Source organism: Gymnoscopelus braueri (assembly GCF_963280865.1).
Source record: "Gymnoscopelus braueri genome assembly, chromosome: 8".
NCBI lineage: Eukaryota > Metazoa > Chordata > Actinopteri > Myctophiformes > Myctophidae > Gymnoscopelus > Gymnoscopelus braueri.
In genome coordinates this window covers 33469791-33494662 of record NC_137609.1, presented here as the reverse complement: position 1 = coordinate 33494662, position 24872 = coordinate 33469791, and the positions used below count along the sequence as shown (strand labels likewise).

The 24872-nt window shown below is 42.2% G+C and overlaps 1 protein-coding gene across 1 annotated transcript in view; it reads left to right on the top strand.

Annotated features, from left to right (window-relative positions):
• Nucleotides 1-24872, top strand: part of ubl3a (ubiquitin-like 3a) — a 45017-nt gene that overhangs the window by 549 nt on the left and 19596 nt on the right. Inside the window, exon 1 of the mRNA XM_080436294.1 lies at nucleotides 1-316. This exon is cut by the window's left edge and continues 549 nt beyond it. Within this exon, the coding sequence (XP_080292420.1) occupies nucleotides 290-316 (27 nt within the window). The 5' untranslated portion in view covers nucleotides 1-289. The remainder of the gene's footprint in view (nucleotides 317-24872) is intronic.

The following is a 24872-nucleotide window of genomic DNA, read 5'->3' as shown; positions in this document are numbered from 1 at the left end:
TATTCGCATGGGAAACGACCAAGGAAATTATTGTGCAATAAGCAGAGGATACGTAACAGACGTAACAGACTCTCTGACTACCTCGGTGTTTTGACTGTGGACTGGAGTATTAAAGCAAGCCGCAACTAGACCAACCCGGGAATAACTTGTGTTTATTAGCTCACTGTAACTTCAACGTCGACGTGGTGTTATAACGACAGGGTTCTGAGAGGAGAGGGAGACATAGACGGGGATATTTTGCGTCCCTTTCTTGCCGTGAACCCCGCCAAGGACCCACACTACCTTCACCATGACGGGAAGCACCCCAGCGGATATGGTGAGAGAATGATACACTCTTCTCATCTAGTGCAGTGGTTCTCAACCTTTCATTCTGCGACGCCCCCCCCTCCCAAAAAATAAATAAATAATAATAATCATGTTTGAACTGGGGACCCCCCCACCGGCCACCCTGACAAGCACTTGTAATCGTAGGAGTTGAGGCATTACATTTAGTTTGACTTGGTTCCACAGATAAATATTGTGAAAATAGCTGATCTACCAGCAGATCAGCCATTTTCACAATCTTTCTTATATTATTTGATCATTTGGCCAATGTTTGACTAGTTTTTATAGAATAGTTTGATTACTTTTGACAAGGTAATGGTCTTATTTTTATTTATTTATTTTATTTCAGAGGTATTAAAAAGGTACCTTAAATTGTCACTTTAGAAATGTGCAGATAGCCTGCAATACCCTTGTACATGAGAAAACAATGTTACACATTTATCAAATCATCTGGGGACCCACCTAAAATCATGTGGGGATCCCCCTGGGGGTCCCAACCCACTGGTTGAGAACCACTGATCTAGTGTAGAAGAAAGCACACCGTAGATTATGATGAGAGAGAGAGTATGTGTTTCAAATATGCTCACTTTCATCTACTGTAGAAACTGTAAAACACACCGTAGGATGAGAGAATGTCTTTTTAATATTTTCACTTTCATCTACAGTAGAGTACAGTAGCCTACACTACACACACACACCATAGGCTGCTGTTTTATTGCAGTTGGATCAAAATGCGGTCCGTACAAGTGGAGCAGTGTTTATCTAGCGAACTACTTGCATTACATTAACATTTAATTCCACATTGTTGTCACAGTGTGTAGCCCGATAAGGCTCCCTATTATCTGTGTTAAAAGGCACCGCCGATCATACAGATTATCAGATTAAAAGAGAACGGAAACACATGAAAAATAACGCACCTCGCATGCACTGCATTCATCCTGCATCTGCTTGCTTGTGTGACGTGTCTTTCGTTTTTAAAGTATTTTATTGAATTTCCACATCTTACAAATAAAGACATTTTTAAATACATAAGTCATAATTCAAGGCTTGGCAATACATATTATTTAAATTCATGGCAAGGTAATAACAAGGTAATGTGACGTTTCTTTCTAACCCCAGCAATGTCATGCCAAGCTTAAACATTGATTTCCACTGTCTGTGTGGTGGTCATTTATTACTAGGTTACCAAGCCTATGTATAGAAGGATAATCACATAATAGCCTGTGCACACTCCATCCACAGCTAAGGTAGCCCCTACCCTGTGTCTGTCCTCCTGTAGGCATCTCCATGGATAACACTGGTTAATGATCCAATGATGCCATGATTATTATGATGCACTTAGAATGTCACGAGGAAGTACGGAGGTGGACTGGACTGAATCCCAGGCAGTCCAGTCCAGAGTCCAGTGCGTTCTAGTTCTGGTGAAATCATCATGAGAAATCAACCCTTCACTTTCCGTCAATCCCATGAGCTGAATTTCCCACCTTTATTCTAACCTGCAAAAGTTGTGCAAGCCGTAAAGGGCATTCATGGAAGTTCCGAGGTCATGTCACTTAAGTAAGTAGGCTGCCAGAGAGATGGTCAATGAAGGTCTTGCGTCATATTCCTGTTCATAACATTTCACAATTCGTCTGTCAGTCAAAAAAGCTCATGTCTCCAGCATATATATATATTGTACTGGATATATATTTATAATTTTTTCACACAGGGGATGGCAGCCATATCTTAACATATTATACAAACATTGCATATGACTTATAAAGCATGGTGGTATCCTCAGAGGCTCCTGTCATTCCGGAAACTCACTTTTCATCCCCAAACGTCAAACCCATGCCTATGAAGTGTTGCACTTCGAATGGGGATTGGGGTTCATCTACATTCAATGCAGCAGTTGCGCAGCAGAGGGCCGATTCCACGGACATGGAAGCCTTAAAAAAAAGTTCCTGTCTGCAGAAATCATTAGAACAAATGTCTCTCTATAGGGCTCCACTTAATTCATGTTCATGAAGCCAGCCACATCCCACTAAAGCCAGATTTATTGTTCGTCTCACGATGATGTTGTGTGCTGAAAATAGCTGATCTACAAGCTCACAGCATGTCACGGATGCAATGCCTTATGAGCTTGTAGATCAGTTATTTTCGGCGTGTGACAACGTCGTACACTGTGACTGGAGCATAAATTAAAGCATGAGCCAGTTCAGTGGGGAAATTCTCGTTAGCCTTAACTAGACTCATTATAAGTGGTTGAGTTCAACAGTGGACATGCATTCTCCTCCATCTCTACCTCCTTTCTCTCTCTCTCCCCCCGTCTCTTTCCGCTCTGTATTTTCTGAAAGAGTGCATGTACACACCACTTCTAGAGGTTGTATAGAGTAGGAAGGCGAGTTGGAGGATAGGGGAATGCTGATACGAATGTTGTGGGTGAATGAATCTGAGAGAGAGGAGAAGGAGTCGTTTTCTGAAGTATGGAGGATGGGGTTTTTTTCAGTTTAAGGGGGAAAAGAGAGAGAGAGAGAGCATGGACAGGAGCAAATGAAGGAGAGAGGGAGAGAACGGTGAGCAGCGGAGGCAGGCACTGAGAGGGCAAATTGCCTCCCTCTAGGCAGGCCTCAGAAGTGCTGACAGGGTCAGATCTGGTCCCCATGGCAACACTGTGACGCCTGGCTCCCAGGTCTGTCCGCCTCTCTGTGAGAATGTGTGTATAATGGTGGGGGCAGGGAGATGTATGTAGGTGAGTGAGTGTGTGTGTGTGTGTGTGTGTGTGTGTGTGTGTGTGTGTGTGTGTGTGAGAGTGAGTGAGAAAGCGATAGACCACTAGATTTGAAAGAGAGAAGAAGAGAGTCCGTACTGTTTAGTCATGAAGACAAAACAGTTGACAAATAAAGTACCTTGGTTTCTGTTAAGCCAACCCCCCCCCCCGCCCCCCCCACACACACACACACACACACACACACACACACACACACACACACACACACACACACACACACACACACACGCACAGCAGGACCCCCTTGAAAATTAGATGCTGCGTCTCAAGGGTCCTATCCTGCTAATGAATAAAAATGTGTCTCTCTTTCTCTCTCACTCTCAGGCACACATGCATGCACACACATGCTCTCATGCTCTCACACATACAGTACATACAAATGCACATAAGTGCACAAGGAGTGGGTTCTCAGGAAGTGGGAACATTACTGTGTGTGTGTGTGTGTGTGTGTGTGTGTGTGTGTGTGTGTGTGTGTGTGTGTGTGTGTGTGTGTGTGTGTGTGTGTGTGTGTGTGTGTGTGTGTGTGTGTGTGTGTGTGTCTTTTTGGAGTATGACTTTAAGTGTAAGCAGATATCCTATATTTCTGAGTGACACAGCTTAATTTCTTAACTAGGTATACATGTATCTATTACAGGTATTACCTAAGCTTTTCATATTTACAGTGAGGTACAGTGTTACACGCACACGCACACACACTGTGGGTAGTATTGAAACACCTCATCTTACTGTGGTACACAGAGCATGTGCTAATTTGCGTGGGAGGTAGCAATCACGACCCCCCATTCAACAGGGCTATATTTATCTGCATAAGACAAGGAGTTATTATGGAGACTTTTAAACTCTTGAAGCACAGGTAAGCACAGGCCTAGCTGTGTATTGATTATTTTGCATTTGTTCACGATTATGTAATGCGTGAAGAGATGTAATTCCTTTTGAAAACGGCTGCCTCTATCACGGTGCAGTTAGAACGAGGACTGCAGTCTGCAGAAGTCAGAAGCATCTGAGTCATCCTCCTCACTGAATATAGTTATACCTGCAGTATATTCCATTTTATTCTAACGGCATGTACTGACTAACTAACTAACTAACACAAATAATTGATCCCTAAAAGTCCTCTTATTTTTGGAGTTTTGTGATATGCAGTCGAAACTTAATTACCGTTGTTTCGCTGTGCTTGTGTGTTTTAAAAGCATTTTCATCTGGGACATGTTGTCTACTAGTTCTCAAAGGGTTAGGCTCAGCTCACCACACATATAGAGACCACAGGAAGGGGTGAAAGGCCAGGGTCAGAGGTGAGGTCGGTCCATGGGTCGGAAAAGAAAACAGAAGAATGGGTTGAGGACATGGCTTGCTATGCCTACATAGTTACAGAGGAGAGGGATGCAGTCACTCGTGAGTGGGATTGTAAGGGGGTGGGATGGGGGTTGATATGACACACCCAGAGAATATGTAGAGAAGATAAATAGATAGAGTCAGACAAGGGAGGGATGGAGACTGAGAGAAGAGGACAAACGGTAACGATTGACCGTTGCCAGTTGGGTGAAGTGTGCTGATGATGAATGTGTGTTTGGCACCGGCGGCATGTGTCTGAGTCACAGAACAAGATTACATCATTCGACCGGCCACAGGAACGGATTTATCGACTGTGACACTGTCACATGTACCAAGGCCTCAGGTTCAGTGTTGACAGATTTTGCGAGAGAAACAAGCGGCCAGGTCTACGAAAACAAAGCTATAAAAAAAAGCGATTGGGCCGCATGATCTGATCACACACACACACACAGGGGGTGGGATCCCCAGCAAAATGAGTTAATATATCAAAATCTTAAACGCCGACGTAACCTTTATAATACATCTACAAGCTTGCAACTACGAGCTTTTAGATCCGCTATTTAAAATGTGACATATTTGGAATATTTGTTAAACATTTTGACAATACAGATCTTGTATGGAGGTCCCTGTCCCTGACAAAAAATATTTTCAAATGGGGGTTTGCGGACATTATGAAATGTTGGACAACCAATAAGGAAGCCCAAATAAGCAACTATACTTTAGAAACAAGCAAAAAAAAAAACAACCCGCAACTACCAATATTTACAAGCGACTTTACAGAAAAACAAGCCCAAAGTCGCTTATAATAAGCAGAATTGGCATCACTGCTCAGGTTGCCAGGAAGCAGACAGGGCTGGTGTGGCTCACTTGGCTTCATTGTCAAGCAACTCTGGTTGTTATTATTAACAATGTCCACATGTCGATGTTTGGTCTTTCTTGCCCCATGAAAGCTATCATTCAACTCTAATGATGAAATGAAAGTCAAGTAAGTGAAATGCATTGTAGGCATCGTTAGTGACAAGAGGTAGGTCTACTTTCCAAAGCACATGTTGAGATAATTGAATGGAAACTGAATCGACGGCGGTCGCAAAAGATCGAAATGTCTCGCGGCTGTAATGCCCTGATCAGAGAATCTATCTGTAGCTGTAACAGGCTCAGTGAGAGCATGCTGCTGTCCCTCTGTGTGAAACAAAGATTGTGAGTGTTGCAGAATGGATATTGACCATTGCGGGTCTGAATGAAGCTATTGTCATTGTCCTGTTGAAGCAGTCCTCCGAGGGGTGATATTGATACATCTCTGTGAATTAGGACCTCTCTAATGCATCGATTGCTTATGTAACTCTGTATGTGCAGTTGTGTATGTTTGCATTTTTGTGTGTGTGTGTTTATGCATGCGTTGCATGTGTCTTTGTGCTACGCCATATATTTATTTTCTCCCCCAGTCTCTTTGACAGGGAAAGGCTGTGCACTTGTCATGTTCTCATTTCTTACACGACTTTATAACACTAATAAAACGATGTAATGAGAGTTCACAATTTTCCTTCAAACAAATGCTCTTTAAGAGTATTTGATGGTTTTTCATAGACCAAAATGACTAGCACAGTAGTCTACATAGAAGTTTTCAGTTTAGCATTAGAATTAAGAATACATTGGAAAAAGGTGTTCATCGCTCCCAAAAACTGAAAAACGCATCTGATTCTTTAGTACCGGTAACTTGTAAACACGTAGGCCTATCAGGTAGGCCTGGCAGGGTCTAGGAACATATGTTATTGAAAAGGAATTAAAGGGGTTTGTGGGCACTTCTATAATGACAAACGGGTTAGCGCCAAACCGGTCACTACTTCCGCTAAGTGTTATTATGGTCTAAGTAAGACTGGTAAATAGTGGACATAGAGAGATGGGATGAAGTGACACAGGTCAAGAAACTGAATATAACACATGACACCACAATGAGGCCAATGCCTACATGTTACATGCACTGATTGTCGGATCAGTCCCAACAATAATTAATATTTACCAGTATACCCTGATGTAGATCACACACTCAGTGCTTATTGTTGATCTGTGATTTTGTGCACCGACAGAGCCAATAATAAGATGTATGTTGACTATTGACAACTTTTTGGAGTGGGTGGTTAGAGAGACCGCCCCGTAATTGGAAAGCCACAGGTTTGATCCCTGTAACTATGACAGACAATCAGCAATCTGTTCTGTTGATATCACAATGACAGTGAGTCACTGCCTGCTCATTCACTGCCTGTCTGTCTGGGTAAAGGTGTGTGCTCAATTACTGACATTAACATGCCCCGTGAAGACAAGTCTTCTACTTTTATGCCCCGTGTAATAACTGCATAGGCTAAGTATAGAATATGAAATAAGCTAATAGTTAGTGTGAGTAATGCCTTCAGAGCTGATGCTCTCTTAGCTAGTAGCTATCATCTAGATATGTTTGACTTGAACCACTTGAACTCTAGTGTCCCTGTTCTGTGGCGAACATTCTATGAAAATAGATCTACAAGCTCACAGGGGGAAAAAGGAGCAGATCTAGTATAAAGCCCTGGGGTTAATGACTTGTTTTTTATGTGTATTATGTATGAACACAAACGCTGGTGTAGTACATTGTGTGCCGGCATATGTTATGTATGTGTGAACATGTACTGTATATAAATGAAAGAAACCAACCAACCAACCAATGCCCCAACCTGTTCTTCCTGTTAGCTGTTCTGTGTTGCTGTGTGCTTAGCCTTAGCCAACGTCACAACAAAACAACACCCTGTGTTCTTACTCTGCTTTACACTAGAACACAATACAGACTAGAATCGAGTCAAAAGACCATTGTGTGCATGCAGTGGAATTGTGCCACTGTTCTCGGCACAGTGCCATCTTGTGCCCCATATTTCACCGTTGGCTGCCTGTAGAGTGAAACGCGTTGACTTGAGAGACGGCTAGAAACTATTAGTGAGCAATGACCGGAAGAAATAGCCCACCTGATGGCCTGTATAACATATAGAGCTGTTCTCAATGTTCAGTCAGACGTTCTGACAGAATTGCGTGGCTCTCCCTGGGATCAAACCTGTGACATCACAGTTGTAGTTAATATTGCATCACCCCTGCCACGTAGTTTCCAGTAGTACTGGAAAACGTACTCACATTTTCTACTTAAGTAAAAGTATCAATACTGCAATGTAACTAAAGTTCTCAAATAATTGTTGTGGAGTAAAAGTACAATATTTGCCGCTGAAATGTAGTGGAGTAGAAGTAAAAGTATTGAACATTGGAAATACTCCAGTAAAGTAAAAGTACCTCAACATTGTACAGTATTTGAGTAAATGTACTTAGTTACTTTACACCACTGGTTTCCAGGTGTGTTTTCCATCTTGTCCCATGTGCTGCTGCTTAGAGGGCTAAAAGAACAGTTAAGCCACACAGGAAAAACGCCACATATTGTTTGTGGGGAAGGCAAAGCAAAGGCTCATCCATATCATGTGCACAGTGACAGCTACAGTAGGAGCGAGACGTTTATCGATTTTCGTGATATAACTGAATTAGTTGATTATGATTTTATTTGATTCATGTTCTGCTAACATCCATTATCAGAAGTCATAACCCATGCATGCAAAATTATAGATGATTCTAATGTGATATGTTATGAGGAGACGGAGTCAAGGGGTTGAGCGACCTTACATAGAAAGTGACCCCAAATCACCTAACAAACACATTGCAAAGTCTTCTTGATTGATTGACTGATTTTACTTTTGGCCTAAAAACATTTTTACAGTACAGTTGTAATGTATAGGCCAGAGGGCAACACGTTAAAGTGATGAATGTGCATGAAATGTCCGTTTCATGCACTTAACTACTGTATGCAAATATGTATACATACTGTACATGGTAAATAAAAAAAATCCTCAACATGATTCCTCAACAGCCATTTCCATAGCACATGGACTCAATCATGGACATGGACTCAATCAGCAGAACCAACAGCAGTGATGCTGGTTCCAGCCGATCTACAAGCTTCACGCCACATTGTGAGCTTGTAGATCTGCTATTTTCACTACTTCTGAAATATTTTTTTAAATGTATTCAGGGAAATAGTTAGTTATTTTCATTTTATTTATGAAATACTTTTGAAAAACATTGGAATTGTTTTAATTGATGAAAAGTTGTAATTCTTTTGTTTAAAAAGAAATCAACTTTTGAAATATTTTTTTAATGTAGAAAAAGGGGATATTTACGTACTTCCCAGACACCCAGTGTTTGCGAAACAGTGTTTTACAAGACCTCTGTAATCATAAACTACTAATGTATCACAGCTCAGTCTTGGGATCATGTAAAATAGATTGACACTGAAGGAATGTGCTCAAAAAGAAATGCATCAGCGTTTTTGACTTTAAGAACATGTTGTGTGCTCAGTGGAGGGGAGTGAGGTGTGGGTGGAGACAGACCAGCTCCATAAAGAAGCCATTCAGCTGCGCTGGAAACAATTTGCAACAGAGGAACACGTTTATATTAAAGCTACTGTATGCTAGCATACTGAGTGTCTCTGTGTGTATGCACACGCTCTCACCGCGACAGCCACTGACAAGTATAGAAAACCTCTCCACACATTGTAAAATGTTGTGGCAGACTGCCGCAAAATCGCTAAAGTAATTAAAAGAATTAAATCTATTCCTGCATCAAGGGCTGTCCACACCAAGCACCATAACTACAATAACTATACCTATATCTATCTATATTGTTCACCACTGTCATCATCGTTATAGTTGTGGTGTGGACTCCACCGTCCACTTGAGTTAGAGAAAAAATTGCAAAACTATATATTTATAGTTATTGTGCTTGGTGGGTCGGACAGACAGTAAGCACAGACATAATTAAGAGGGTCAGATTGAGTCTCTGAGGGTCCCAGACCGAGAGAGAGTGCTTGGCAGCAGCCACAGTAACAGTCAGCCAAAGGTCACGGCTGATCAGCTGGATGTCAACAGTGGCATCAGCGTGGGCCTCCAGTCCTCATGCACAATCCCGTAAGTCTCTGTCTACACTGGTCAAGGACAGTCAGTGGGGTGGCCATATAGCCTCCTAAAGATTTGAGAAGGAGAAGGAGGAGAAAGAGAAGCTTGTCTTGATTGCATAGCTGGCAGTTTGAATCCTCAAATGGACTGGGCAGGGGAAACAAGAGTTAGAAATGCTCTCCCTCTCCTCAGCAACTGCGGAAGTGCCCTGGAGCAAGGCACATAATATAATCCCAATTTGTTCCAGTAGAGATGCTCTGTGACCAACACTAGAAGATCATAATTGTACCACTGGGAATCTCCTGGATGTGAATATGTGTAGTCATATGATTGTGAGCAGGGTGTTTCTATGAATGACTTGCTCATCACATCATCACAGTGTGTAATGAGCAGTGATGAACATGATTCAAGTTCTATGTGCAAAACATCACACTGTGTGATAAAGAAAAAGACAATTAAAATGTTTACATTAACAATCTGTAACTAACTTTGTATCCTGGATTCGAACCTGGGTCTCTTCAGAGTATCAGAACAGAGTGAACCTTGATGGAGAGATGCTGTAGTAGAATATCAAGAAGACAGTCGTCCTACATTGCTGTTCCAGAGGCATTGCTTTATTGCACACAGATCCGGTGTAGCTTGGAGGCAAAGATAATAGGAGTGAACGTTAAGGATGGAGTGAGAGAGATAGAGAGAGAGGATGAGGGATAGAGAGAGTTCAGGCCACCGGCAAGTTAAAAGATGAAGCTCACAGACAAGACAGCCAGAGAGGGGAATAGGAAAGGGTGTGCGTGTGTGTGTGTGTGTGTGTGTGTGTGTGTGTGTGCGCGTGCGTGCGTGTGTGTGTAGTACTACGTACGTGCGTGAGTGAAAGAGAGAGGTAGAGCTGGCCTTCATGCAGTCTTGCACAAATTTGCCATTGTGCACTGGATTCTACAAATGAGACTAGGAATATTCCTAATGAAGCCTATGTGAAAGTATGTACAGTACGTGTGTGTGTGTGTGTGTGTGTGTGTGTGTGTGTGTGTGTGTGTGTGTGTGTGTGTGTGTGTGTGTGTGTGTGTGTGTGTGTGTGTGTGTGTGTGTGTGTGTGTGTGTGTGTGTGTGTGTGTGTGAGACCACCTCTTTAAATGGGTGAGCATTAATGAAGCGTTGGAGGAGAATTACTGCGGGGTTTCATTCCATTTTGATCAGGTTCATGTAATGAGGAAGTTTTGCTGGATCTCAAGGAGAGTGGCAGGCCCTTGCCCGCGGCTCTGCAAGCTGCAGGAGCTCACCTTGCACAGAGGAGAATGGTGCATGTCATCCTAAATAGACCCGCAGATTTATTACATATTTTCAGCAAGTGAACCCCCACCCCCCCAAGAGTCGTTGGAATAAATGTCATTACAAAATGGACCAAACCAAACCAAATCTAACTAAATAGATGTAACCACTTAAGCCTGACACCGTTTTGCTGTGCGACACTGGTGTATAAATGAAGTGTATAAATGAAGTATATAGGCCTAGGCAATTTTTTATAATGTCCGCCTGTAATAACGTTCCAAAAATAGGCCAGGTAAATGTGTGATATCACAAAACAGCACTGTTGGTCCACAAAATATACTGGACAAGCGGGTTTTAGGTAGATAATGGTAGCGTCAGGTTAGCTCCTGCTAACTGACTAACTAACACAACTAGGTAATTTTTTTGGGTGAACTACTCCTCTCATCTGACAGGCAGCATTATGTTCTGTGAGTTTGTATAGCAAAGTCCATAAGCTTTAGTTGTTAAAATGTTAGTAGTACCAAAAGGGCACTTAAAAAGGTTCTTGGTTCTATCTCTGTGTTCTTTAGCAACCCACTCCTGGTTGCCCCTGTACTCCTAGCCCATCTCGGGTGAACCTCCCCGAGGGATACGCAATGAAACAACTTGTTTCAACACACTGTTGGTGATACCGTCGCTATAAATATTGCCGCTTCGCATTCCGTCTCCTGGCGGGATAACCCTCAGCTATGCCTTTATGTCTCCGTCCGTTACGTCATCGGGGCATACTTTCTCACTGGCTTTGGCATGGGAAGATGTTTGCGATAGATCCTGATTGGGTCCCCAGCCTCTCCTCTGCCTTCTTCCCCTCGGCTCCATTCCTTCCTGTTGTTGCTTGTGTAATTAGTTGAAGCTGATGTCTCCCCTATCGAGGCAGACATTATTTTCTTGTTACCTCATTCAAGACAACACTTTGCGAGCACAAACACAGCCAGCTGCTCACATCTGTAACCAGTTGATGGAAATTCACCAAGAGTTACTTATCCTCCTACTGCGGTGTACAGCAAACAAACCTGACCACGGGTCTTTTAATTTTTCTTGCCTCCTGGCACAGACCACTGCACTGTCACAGTTAACAACAGTGGCCACTCTAAAATAAATATATATTTTCATTAGCCAATGATTTTTGCATTAAGAGAATTGTTTGGGAGCTTTAAACCAGTATTGCACCGTGATGCGTTGTGAGCTTGTAGATCAGCTATTTCCGCTATTTTGTAACAGATTTCGGATATCAAATATTAAATATGGTGTATTCTGGCCATAATACGAGACATTATAGATTTTTCATTGTCAGTCATTTCTTTGTGTATTTACGTTTTTTTTTTGTCATATCTTGCCTAAAAGCCACACAATTAAATCGTTTATCGCAATTATTTGTATGACAAGTAAAACTTCATAACCGTGACAGCCCTAACTATACCACCATAGTTGACTCAGTGACTCACAAGTCGCTATTCCTGCTACAGTATATTTAAGATGTTTCATTCCAAGACACAAGATATCAATTACCCAGAAGGTCATTACCGCATGTTTTTCATCCAGTGTTTATAAAAAGTGGAATGGATCCAGTGTGTGCCTCTAAAACAGTTCCACATTTTGTCTGCAGTTTCTGCTATCAAACACTCTGTATGGTACCTAACCGCTTGTTAAGCCCTATTTTATACTTTGTCGTAGGACGGCTTCGAATTTCTTTTTGCCTGCAATGAAACGCCCAAAAATAAGGACGCCAGGTGGAAAGTGTTTGAAGTAGTGTTTAAAGTGTGGACGTTGTTTGGCAGAAAACACAGTGAAGTGTCTGAATTTAACCCATTCAATGCGGGAAAGCATTTGTGGCATTTTAGATTTTAGCTATATATATATATAGTACATTGAGGCGGGGGGGGGGGTAGTAAAAGTAGTTAATATAGCATCACATCATATAGTACAACATCATTTTAACCACTTAAACTATTATTTTCTCCTTTGGCTATTCAAAAATAGCAGATATGAGCTTGTAGATCTACTATTTTTGAAAAATCGTGAAAAGTTTAGCAAATCTAAATTTTTCAAAGTTAACTCAAATTCTGGGGCCAAATACAGCACCGCTGATATAGCAGTTGTGTTTTCTCCAGAAAAGTGTGTTATTATGCTGCGTTCACACGGGCAGATAAAAAGATACGAAGATTCAAAGATACAAAAGATACAAAGATACAAAGATACAAAGATACAAAGATACAAAAGTACACAGCATATTTGTCGCTTTGTATCCTGTGTTGCTCAACACGGTCGTTGACGTCATCGGAGCTACAGTTGCAGTTGTGTATCTTTGTATCTGGAAGCTGAACCCAGCTCAACTTGAATTTGTGGCTTTGTATCTTTCGTAGGAGCTACAAACGTCGGATGTAGCTTCGTAATCTTCATGTCGCTGGCTTCCACTGAAAATGAATGGTAGACTATCTTTGTATCTTCCCGTGTGAACGCAGCATTAGGATTTTAGGAGACTTAATGGGTTAAGAGTGAGAGAGCCTTGTGTGGTTGGGTTGTGTGTCTCTGTTTGGGAGAAAGGTGAGCCATGCTTGCAGAGAATGTCCCAGAGCCGGGGGGTGGCGGGGTGGGGCATCCTGGAGACTCAGCAGGCTGCCTGCCTGCCTGCCGTGTGTGCCGAGTTCCTGCAGCCCCAGCGGCGCTAATCCAAAATGTGATGCATAGCATCCTGTCTCCTTTCCCATGCGTCCAACGTGTACCATGACTAATTAACCAGTAATTAACCCTGACGTCCAAATTTGGGGCAAATGTTTAAAATAAAAAACATTCTAAAGATATGTATGTTTTGCTGTCGGGCAGAAACCTCCATATAATCTCCATATAACTTTATTTTTTCCCCCCGTAACTTAATGCCCCACTTGTTCATACTACAGCGTCACACAAAAGCATCAAAAGTTGCAGATCTACTTTTGCTATTTTTTAATTTTAATCCTGAAAAGTAACGTCACAATGTAGCGCTGTAAGCTTGTAGAATGTAGATGGGCTATTTTCGGTGTTTGTCGTACGACAAAGTATATAGGCCGGCTTTATGTGCTTAATGAAGTGCAGATGCAACAAGACTAATAATGAAAAGAAAGGGAAGTATTTGCTCCTTATTAGATTGTCGAGGCCAATTTACCAGCATGGGACAACTGAACAGACATCATTGGCTGTAAATGTGCTGTATGTGTGACATGGGGGGATGGGATACTATATCATAGAGGGTGTGACAGTCATTGGAACAATCCAGGAAATTAACTTATTTTGGCTAGGTCTATTTTGAAGTAGACTGCAGCATTTTGTTAATGGAGAGTCTGTGTGTGTGTGTGTGTGTGTGTGTGTGTGTGTGTGTGTGTGTGTGTGTGTGTGTGTGTGTGTGCGTGTGTGCGTGCGTGCGCGTGTGCATGGCTGTGCGCGCATTCATGCACGCTCATAAACCCCCAGGTTGTTTCTGTGTAATGCCATCTGGTAAATTCCAGTGCAGAGGGCATTTCAGATTGCCAGCTCTCTCTCTCTCTCTCTCTCTCTCTCTCTCTCTCTCTCTCTCTCTCTGACTGTTGTACACACAGCATCACGTGGGTTGTGACTGCAGGGTGACACCGTCCTGAAAGGGACAAGGAAACAGAGAGGGAAGGGGCCTGGGCGATGAACACAGTCAACACACACACACACACACACACACACACAGAGAGAGAATGCACTGTAGTGAACATATCTACCATCCATTCCATCTCTCATCTCCTGGTTCCATTCTTCCATTCTTCAGCCTCATGTATTATGTAATAATTCTCTTCTGTAGAATTCCAGCAGCCTCAGCAGTAATTCAGGGAATGGTAAAGAATGTTCAAATACATCTCTGCCGCTGCTGCTTGAAACAGCTCTGCTTCAGAAATGTGAAATGTTTATGAATGAAGAAAAGGTCTCGTCTTTTGTGTTTGTTTATAGATCAACATTTATATATTATTTTATATATACTTTGATAAGCCCAGGGGACAGCAAACCTTTCTCAATTCATAGAGCAGCTTTTCGCAACCTGGGGTTTGCAACCCAAAAAGCAGGTTGATAGAATGTTTTTACAGGGATCTCAGGTGAAGAAATGTTTGGTTACGTCTTCGCAAGAAGCTAGTTGCCTACCAACCATAGATAATGATATAATATGGTCCACACTCCTCTGGGGCATTTTTGCCACTGCACGTTTGCACATGGTGAAATTGTCCTCTGCATTCACATATCCTCACTATTAGGAACAGTGAGTGCTATTATTTAATACAGCACCCGGGGAGCAGTTAGGGGTTAAGTGTCTTGCTCTGGGACATAAAGACCTGGGCCGGGGCTGGGGGGGTGTGGGGGCGAGCTGGGGGACCTTGTATTTCCCAGGCGTCCTCTCTACCCATTCAGCTCCCTACAAATAGTGGATAGAGTAGGCATTCATTTCTACTAGAAAATATCAGAGTTCAAAGGTTTTTACAGCGTGGCACCAAAGGGGCTAGCCATCTAGAACAGGGTCGATCAGCATTTATATGTGAATATATTTATGTATGTTAGTATGTCTGTACTGTATTATGTATGAGTATGTTGACGTTCATTCACAAATCTGCAGACCTACTGTAGTAGCTTGCTATACATAGCTACAGATTGTCAGTCTTTTTTATGGCACAACAGCCGTTTAAAGTGGGCCTTTTCTATTTTTTACGAGAAAAGAAAAGCTAAAATGAAATGAATAATAGATACTCATTAGTAGATGTTTTCATACACTGAAAAGGTCGTGTTGATATAGATTATCTGAAAGGCTGGAGATCCTGCTAATCCTGACTGCAGAGACCACCTGGGATAGAGATGTGTGTGTGTGTGTGTGTGTGTGTGTGTGTGTGTGTGTGTGTGTGTGTGTGTGTGTGTGTGTGTGTGTGTGTGTGTGTGTGTGTGTGTGTGTGTGTGTGTGTGTGTGGTGGGGAGTCAGAGGTCACCACACAGTATGTTGTTCTCTCTGTGGTGGGGATGCAGGGGGAGGGGGCTTGACTTGACTCAAGGGGTTTCACTCAGCAGGGGGTCAAGAAAACATGTGAAGGGGGAGGTATGGAACAGCACAGTGGTTCCCAAACATTTTAGTTCGAGACCCTAATGAGAAATTTGATGTCTCCCCGGGACCCAAACTAGTGAAAATATTATAATATTACAAATACAACTAAAAGTAGTTTTAATTACATTTGTGGTATTTCTTATAGTTATTTATTTATTCATGAAAAAGTGTGATTTCTTTTATGAACATTTTGAAAGCACAAAATAGTTTTTTTTTTAAAGATTAGGAAATGAAGAAATTTTTTTTATATTTACTCACAACCTATAGAAATTGGGTATGCGACCCAAACACTGTTTGGGGAAACAATTAGAATAGCATGAGGTTAGACGCCCTGTGAAGCAGAGAAAAGAGAGCGAGAGAGAGAGAGAGAGAGGGGCTTCAAAGGAAATGGATTCAGGAAGGGGTAGGAGGAAGAGAGGAGAGCGGGGTGGGGTGGGGGGGGAGAAGGTCCTGTCATCACCATCATCATCCTCACGCTGTGTGGTCCCTTCTCACCACAACACCATCTGATCCCTGACATGTTACCCTTTATGTTTGCTGTGTAGCTTCTGACTGTTGCTTTAACTCTCCCAGCTAAATGAACTCTCAGGGTTTTGCTCTGTAGTTATGTAGTTATGCAGTTATGCAGTTATGCAGTTATGCAGTTATATTATTGCCCACATATTATGCTTCTATTTTCTTTACCTGCACTTTAACTACTTAAGCCCTTGGTTGGTGGTTGTCAAACTTTTTCTACTCAAGGACCCCCAAATTCATATGTATTTGGAAAAGGTTTTGTGCCAAGGACCCCCAGAAGAGAAGATTTATGTCAAGAAAAATTCAAAATTATTCAACATTTTCCAAATACTTTCGATATTTCAAAACATTCAAAAATAGCAGATGTACAAGCTTGCAGCGCGGCACGAAGGGACGCGTTGTGAGCTTGTAGAAACATATAAATGGATACAGTGGTTAAAATGATTGTGATGCTGTATTAAATACTTTTGCTGGGGACCCCCTGGAACCCCCCCCCCCCAAAGACCTCACTTTGAGAACCTGCCCTAGTTTATACTTTGTCATAAGATGGTGTCGCAGGAATATAGCCAATCTGATAGCTCACAACGTGTTGCATTGCGGCGTGGCGTGTGTAGATCTGCTATGTTTGCTACTACATTATCAAAATATTGTTTTGAAAATCAAGTTTTCGCCTATTATAATGCCCAAAATAGGGACATAAAGTTGAAAGTGGATAGTGGCAGAAGTATCGTAAACAAAGACCATTGGTTAAAAGGCATTTTTATTTCATTCGTTAATGCTAATAGAATTTTACTATTATGTACCCGTACACAAGATTTAACAATAAAGAAACCTTGAACTACATAAATATTTTCTCCACAGACTAGTTTCAGCTACACTTTGACAAAAATGAAGGTGCCATGAAAAGTTACCTGTATTGGATTACCTATCTCAAGGAAGTTTCAAGTCTCTGCAAGTAGATGTTCATACCATACAGAGATGAATGGAATGCAATGTCTGTCTTCCTCAGAAATCAAACGAACTGCAGACGGTATACTTTGGAAAATGGTTGTCAGTAATGCCAAGTATAACATGTGTTGTACTCACAGATATGAAAAAAATAAGAGATACAACTAAGAATAAAGAATAATAACAGTAATGTTATTAGGAGATTAGGATCAGTTATATGGAATTAGGAATAGTTTACCAAAAAAACAACAACAGGAGTTACAGGAATAAATATAATTGTGCATAAATGTAATATAAGTTGTTGGATGTATATAAGTATACATAAACAATCTATTACCACTAGTGTGTGGGGTACTACAGTGCCATAGTAAATAGGGACAGTAATACAGTGAGTAAAAAGAGGAATATGCAATTTATCCACAGTGAAAAGCATTTACGGCAGCTGTACTCCATGGCTAAACATAACAGACGACCAGTATGGCCCTTTAAAATCTGCTGTGTAAGTTAGACAAAATGCAAGCGGGCGAGTGTGGCTGGCTGTGTGAGTAATTGGAGTTCCCAAGTGGGTGCCTCCCATTCCAGATGCTTTGTTAAATCAGGCCCATGACACCTACACACAGGGCTAAGGAGACCATTTTGGTGGCTAGGATTACAGCAATTATACACAAAGATACCACTCAGCAGTTACTTTTATATCAACAGGAAAAAAGACCACAATTTCAGCCCTAGAGCTGTTCCATTTAGGCCTTATGTTATTGTTGCAGCACTAGTACTGTTACAAAAAAGATACATTTGGGTTTGGCTCTGTGACACTGCGCCACCCGATTCTCCGTCACCTCTCCTGTCTGTCATTCACTGGTAGGGAGGGACAAAGAGTCTAGACGCTTAGCGAGGGACGAGAGAAGAGAATCGATTGAAGCATACGAGAGCAAGTGTGTGTGTGTGTGTGTGTGTGTGTGTGTGTGTGTGTGTGTGTGTGTGTGTGTGTGTGTGTGTGTGTGTGTGTGTGTGTGTGTGTGTGTGTGTGTGTGTGTGTGTGTGCGTGCGTGCGTGCGTGCGTGCGTGCGTGCGTGCGTGCGTGCGTGCGTGCGTGCGTGCGTGCGTGCGTGCGTGCGTGTGTCGCACGTGCGTGTCTGTTTGTGATGGACGGCTGGTAACAATGCCATGCAGTTGTTTGATGGCCAAAAGGATCAAATTGAATTTTCGTTTCTCTTCGTGCTTACCCTCTCTTCTCGTCATGCCCTACTGTTAAGTATTTGCTTATTCTCTATTTCTGTCTGTCTGTCTGTCTGTCTGTCTGTCTGTCTGTCTGTCTCTCTCTCTCTCTCTCTCTCCTTTCACTTTCTCTCCATCCATCCTCGGAACGTTGTTCTGGAAGTGTCAGCATTCTGCCCTGCAGTCTCCTATAGGTTCTGTCCTCGTCATCATCACTCTGGCATCTCACCTTCATCCTGCATCTGAGCTGCACTCCAGTGCTGTCTGATGGGCTGTCTCCCTCTTCCCCTCTCACACTGTCAAATCCTCAGTGCTCATTTTATCCATTTGGAAACCTGGGAGTGTAGTGTAGTCAGTGTGTACGCATGGAACCAAATGGACACAATTTGGTTCCATTTGTACCCTGTAAGAGTTACAATTAAAGGGAGCCTCTGCACACTCAAAACTGTGCAAAATCAGATTTTTATTTATTTATTTATATATATATATATATACTGTAGCAAGCTTTCGGTCATAGACCTTCTTCAGGCTTTTGACCGAAAGCTTGCTATATATTTTATTAAAAAATCTGATTTTGCACAGTTTTGAGTGTACGGAACTCGGAAGGTACTGGCAGATGAGCGGTGTTTTTTTCACTACACTGCAAGAGTTCAAATGAACACCCAGGATTTGACTGTGTAGGTTTGTTCCGTTTGAATCCCTCTCTCTTTACAGGTTGCACCAATCTTCCTCGCTCGCTTTCATTCTTTAATTCTCGCTGTCCTTTTTTCATTCCTGTTCCGTCTTTTGGCGTGATTGACCCTCTCTCCTCACGGACCCACCCCACCTCCCACACACACACACACACGCGCACACACGCGCACACGCACACACACACACACACACACACACACACACACACACGTACACATTCGTTCTTCCTTCAACTGCTCTGTAATGGCGTTGGATTGTAAGGAGGTTCCCCTGACAGAGCGGTATTGTGATGTGGAAAGCACAGAGTGTCCTCGTTTCCTTAAACTCTTACAGATGGCCGACACTCGCAGTCAGACCTCGGGAAGGCTCTGTCAGAGGAACCCATGGAAATATTAAAATGACACTCGCTTCTCTCTCCCTCCCTTCTAAGTCTCACATGCTTCATGGCTTCCTCAGTGTACACACACGCGTCGCGCACACACACACACACACACACACACACACACACACACCCCCACACACACACACACACACACACACACACACACGTTTCCACATTTCCTCCCTGTCCTGTATAAAGTGTCATCTGTTTGGCAGATCTCATGTCTCATAATGTCATTATCTTTCCTTCCTGTGTTCGACTCCCTTTAACCGCTTACATCTTGATTTATATACTCTTGCGGCAAAAAGGATCTTTGAAATCTTTCAAAATGCTATATTGACACAGCCAGGCACAAAAACACCCTTGTGTGTCCCAAAGGCCGGTGACATGGATGCCCTGCGTCACTTTTTGGGTGATGTTTTACCCTTTTGTATATCAGTGGTGTAAAGTAACTAAGTAAATGTACTCAAGTGCTGTACTTAAGTACAATTTTGAGGTATTTTTTTACTTTACTGGAGTATTTCCAATTTTCTGTACTTTTACTTCTACTCCACTACATCTCAGAGCTGTTGCAATGCGTTGCGATGCAATGCGTTGCGATGCAACGCATTGTGAGCTTGTAGATCTGCTATTTTCAAATGATTTGTATACATTTGAAAACTTGAAATGGGACATTCTGCATGATTAGTACTTTTACTTTTGGTACTTTAAGTACATTTTGAGTAAGTAAGTACATTTTTTATTCCGGACTTTTGCTTGTAACAGAGTATTTCTACATTGCAGTATTGATAATGGTACTTAACTAAAACGTTTGAGTACTCTATCCACCACTGGTTGCTTTTTGTGTGATGTTTTACCCTTCTATATATCTACAGTACTTTCCCTTGCCCTCTAACTGTATCTGAACTGCAGTGCTGCCTCTGGTTACTGAATTTCCCCTGACAGGGTTCTATAAAGGTCTTACCTGATCTTAATCTTGCTTCCAGGCAGCTAAAAAGACAAGTATTGCATTGCATTGAAACAGACATAAACAGATTTCCTTGTTGTCAGACCAGTAGCAGGCCACAGCATGTATTCGCTGAACTGTGGAACCTGCCATAGTGGCGAGTGGGGAACAAGGGAACGGTCTATACGTCCACGTCGTTTGTCTTGTTTGTACGTTTTTTGCGTAACCACATTTCGATGACTGCAGAGTCTCTCAGTGCCAAGTCACCTCTTCAGACTCCACCTCATCCTCTAGCACTTCTTATTTCTTTCTATCAGTACTTTTTGCATATTTATGGTATCGTTTAAGTCAGCTTTTCTGTCTCTCTCTTACACAGTCCAGAGTGAGTACAGTACAACAACACTGTTGGGAATTGTGAAGATGTTGGTTATTTCTGTTTTATTGCACAGCTCAGTGGAGAGTGACAATAAATGTGTGAGAGAGGGGGAATGAATGACATGCAATACGGGTCATGTGCTGGACTTGAACACATAATAACGTGATTATAGTACAGTATGTGCGTGCGCTAACTGAGCCAGTAGGGCACACACACTGGGCATTCATGTCATATGAGATGACGTCACTGCGGGCTCAGTAAATCATGGGACATTCATTTATTTGGGCTACATCGCAGCAACATTTTCTTTTTGTCTAGACTTGCTGATTACTTTGACTCTCTATCTCTCTCTCCCTCTCTCTCTTTTGTTTGTCGCATGTGTTTGTGAGTTTTGATAACCACATGAACCGTAGCGTCTGTTATTCTGGGCATGTACTAACAGGCGAACATTTGGGGAAAATAGGCCAACATTCTGTGAAAATAGTCGACCTACAAGCTTGTAGATTGGCTACATTTGGCAGAGATTGGCTGGTGTGTAGAGGGAAACAAGTACATATATAGGGTTTAAGTGGTTAATATTTCCTACAAAGAAGTGTTCTGCGTTCAAAGTCAACGGCGAGATAAAGAACACGCGTGATGGGAGACGTGCTTTCTTTGTCCTCAGGAGTCAAGGGCACTGCTAAGTTTATGACGTTCACGCTTGGCAACGGTTTAATCACTGCAGAGTGTACACCTGTTACTGCACTGGTCCACTGGCTCTCAGGCCCCACCGACACCTGCTGTCGTCGTTAAGTCCTAGACTGTCAAACTGTTCTTTTAGCCCATTAAGACCTGAGGCCGATTCTACAAATGCCTTCTAAATCAGTAGTTCTCAAACTTTTTTGTGCCAAGGGCCCCCAAAAAACATTAAACAAACACTTCCAAGATTTTTTGAAAATGTTCAAAAATAGCAGATGTACGAGCTCACAGCACGTCACTTTGTGCCACGTTGTGAGCTTGCATATCTGCTATTTTTTAAAACCACTGTTCTAAACCTCTAAAAGAGTTTTTTGAAAAACCTATGTTGCTATGTATATATATATACACATATATAGCTAAAATCTAAAATGACACAGATGCTTTCCCGGTTTTAATGGGTTAGCACACTACACCTACACTGTCAAATATTCAGTGTTCTTTTAACTCCGGCAGTGTACAAATGGAACCAAATGGCCGTAAGGGCGCGGTCCCACCAAAACATGTTAAACGTTTTTTGCAGCCAGCGCATTCTAAATAAACGGAGTGACCCACCTGTCACTCACTTTCAGGACCCTCCCATGCAACAGCTACAACCAGTTGCTCTATCTCAAGCACCATGTTGCTTCCTGAGTCTTGGGACGGTCCGCCTTCCACTCACCCGATTGGACAGAGGGGGAAAAGCAGCATAGAGAGCATAAATGCAAGATGTGCACGACAAGCGGAAAGATGCGCTCTTGCGTGAATCCACGCATTTACATTGACAAAGCATTGTCAGATTCCGCTCCAGAGGTAAAATAAAAGTGTGGTGGGACCGCGCCCTACGGGTGCATTTGGTTCAATTTTATACACTGTCAGATTCACACTCTTTGTGGCATTTGTGCAGTTAAACTCTTTCTTAACTAAGTTACTTATTTCTACATTGCAGTATTGATACTTTTACTTAAGTAAAACATTTGAGTACTTTTCCACCACATGACCATGCCAAGTAGTTTCCTGCCCTAGCCTGGAAGTGGAGAAGACTGGTGGTATCCTGTGGTAAAATGTCAAAAACAACTTGCAAAGTAAAAGAAATGGCTTGTATGGCATTGCAAATACCTTGCTGAAAACACAAGGGAGAGCATATAGGCTTGGGCGATCCTTTCTGTTTTCATATTGTGATTGGTGGCCATTAAATATGGCTGATACACGATAACATTGCTGGAGTAGGAGGGGTGGTAGTAGCTGTCATATACGTGTAGGTAAATATTTATCCATGCATGAGTGTTAGAGGAATGGGTTGTGGAAGGTATTGCATGTGTTTTGGTTTTGAAACAGAGATGGACCCGTGGCCTGCTTACAGAGATGGTGAGCTTTATTTGAGACTTGAAGTTAACCTCTTACTGAGAGAATTGAATAAAAGACCGTTATTGGAGTAAAAAAGCCTCCGTCGTCTTTTAAAAGTCTGTGTTTGTGCTGGGTCACACAGCAGATCTACAAGCTCGATTTTTGAAAAATCATGAAAATGTGTGCAAATCTTTGAATATATATATTTTTAAAGCGAACATTTGTAAATTGTTTTGGTCCAGGGACCCGCAGAAGCAAAGATTTGGGTTACAAATGTTCGCTTTAAAGCACACTCGTTGCCGCGCTATGAGCTTCTATATCTGCTATTTTTGAATGACCAAAGAAATCTAAAATGACCCGGATGCGTTCCCGGTGTTAATGGGTTAATATCGGTGTAGGAAAAAAACTGTTGTGATCTTCCCTTCAATCAATCTGTGACACATTATCGACTCTATCGCCAATCAGGACAAGCCTGGAGAGCAATCTACTGCGTAAGCCGCACAGACAGATGAAAGCCAATGAGTTTCTCACCGTGAAACGGTCCCTGCCTTCACTTGTGCTTTCTCACACGCCATTCCACTCTTCCAACAGCCGTGGTTGTACGGTGAATTACCTTCGGGCAATGCATTTTTCAGTGCAGCTGGGCATGGCCTACACTTAGTGTGTTAATTTGTTTTCCCTAGGAGTGTTGAGCAGTCATTTGAAGTGTATACTACTAGACTGTAACCCTCAGTGTTAATTCAACTGAGAGTTTTATTGGTGTTGTTTCCTGTCTCAGTAGACACTTATAAGGTGTAGTTCAAGTTTGTACTTTATTGTTATATCTTGTGTACAGGTACATAAGAGTAAAACTTATTTTGGTTTGGCTTCCTTCAGACAATGCAGCAGCATACTGTAGGTAAGAATAACAAAAGAGAGAATAGAAATCGTAACAAGATTTAAAGAAAAGAAAGAGAGTGCAAAAAGAGAATAGAAAGAGCATCATCATAAGTATAAGGTATAAGGTGTATAAGGCTGTTGTAGTTTCTAGGACTATGAATCCCTTGGTGTTGTTGAGTATGCCTTCTGTAGTACAACACAAGAGCAATGCTCTGTGGAAGGCTCATAGCCGATAAGCGATAAGCGTTCATTTATTGGTGTGTGCCGATAAAAAAAATAATGTCCTCCATTGATTTGAAATCTCGGATGTGCTACCCTTTTGATGATTTTTTGAATTGCTATTTTTCATATGTATACTGGATTTTGGGTCTAGCACTCCACTGAGAAAACCCATTGTTGATGCGCAACCTCTTTTTCTTATATATGATTCTATTCCTCTGCCAAAGACGGCTTCTTTATTGGACAGCTGAACACTCTCTCTCTTTCATACTGTACCTCCACTTCACCTGGCACTGAACGCTTGGAGCACAGCCCGTCAATGTGACCAGCTCTCAGCGCTCTGGCCCGTTCATGGCTGTCATTGTCATTCTTCCTTTTCTTACACACTACTGTAGGCTGTGACAGCGGAGACGGTTGGTGTCATGGCAATGGGCGAAAGAGAGGGATGCAGGAGAACGCATGATCGAAGGCATTTAACCTGGCATCTGTCAGGCGAGTCAGTGTTCGCAGAGAGAGAGAGAGAGAGAGTGATCTGAGTTGTCAGACAGGAGAGATGATAGGTTAAGAAGTGGAGAGTGGAGGAGGAGCGATTTATAGATGAATGGGGGCCATCGTGTAAACGGGAGTGAGGAGTGAGGCAGAGAGAGATCGGAACCCCTGACAGGAAGAGGAAGAGAGAGATAACTTAAACGGATGAAAACCGTGAAGAAGCATGTTATAATGAAGCACTGAGGAAATAAGTGTGGCATAAATACTTGAGATGTGTAGAGGAGACAGTCTTTACATTCTTGACATGATCCTAGTGTAGAATAAA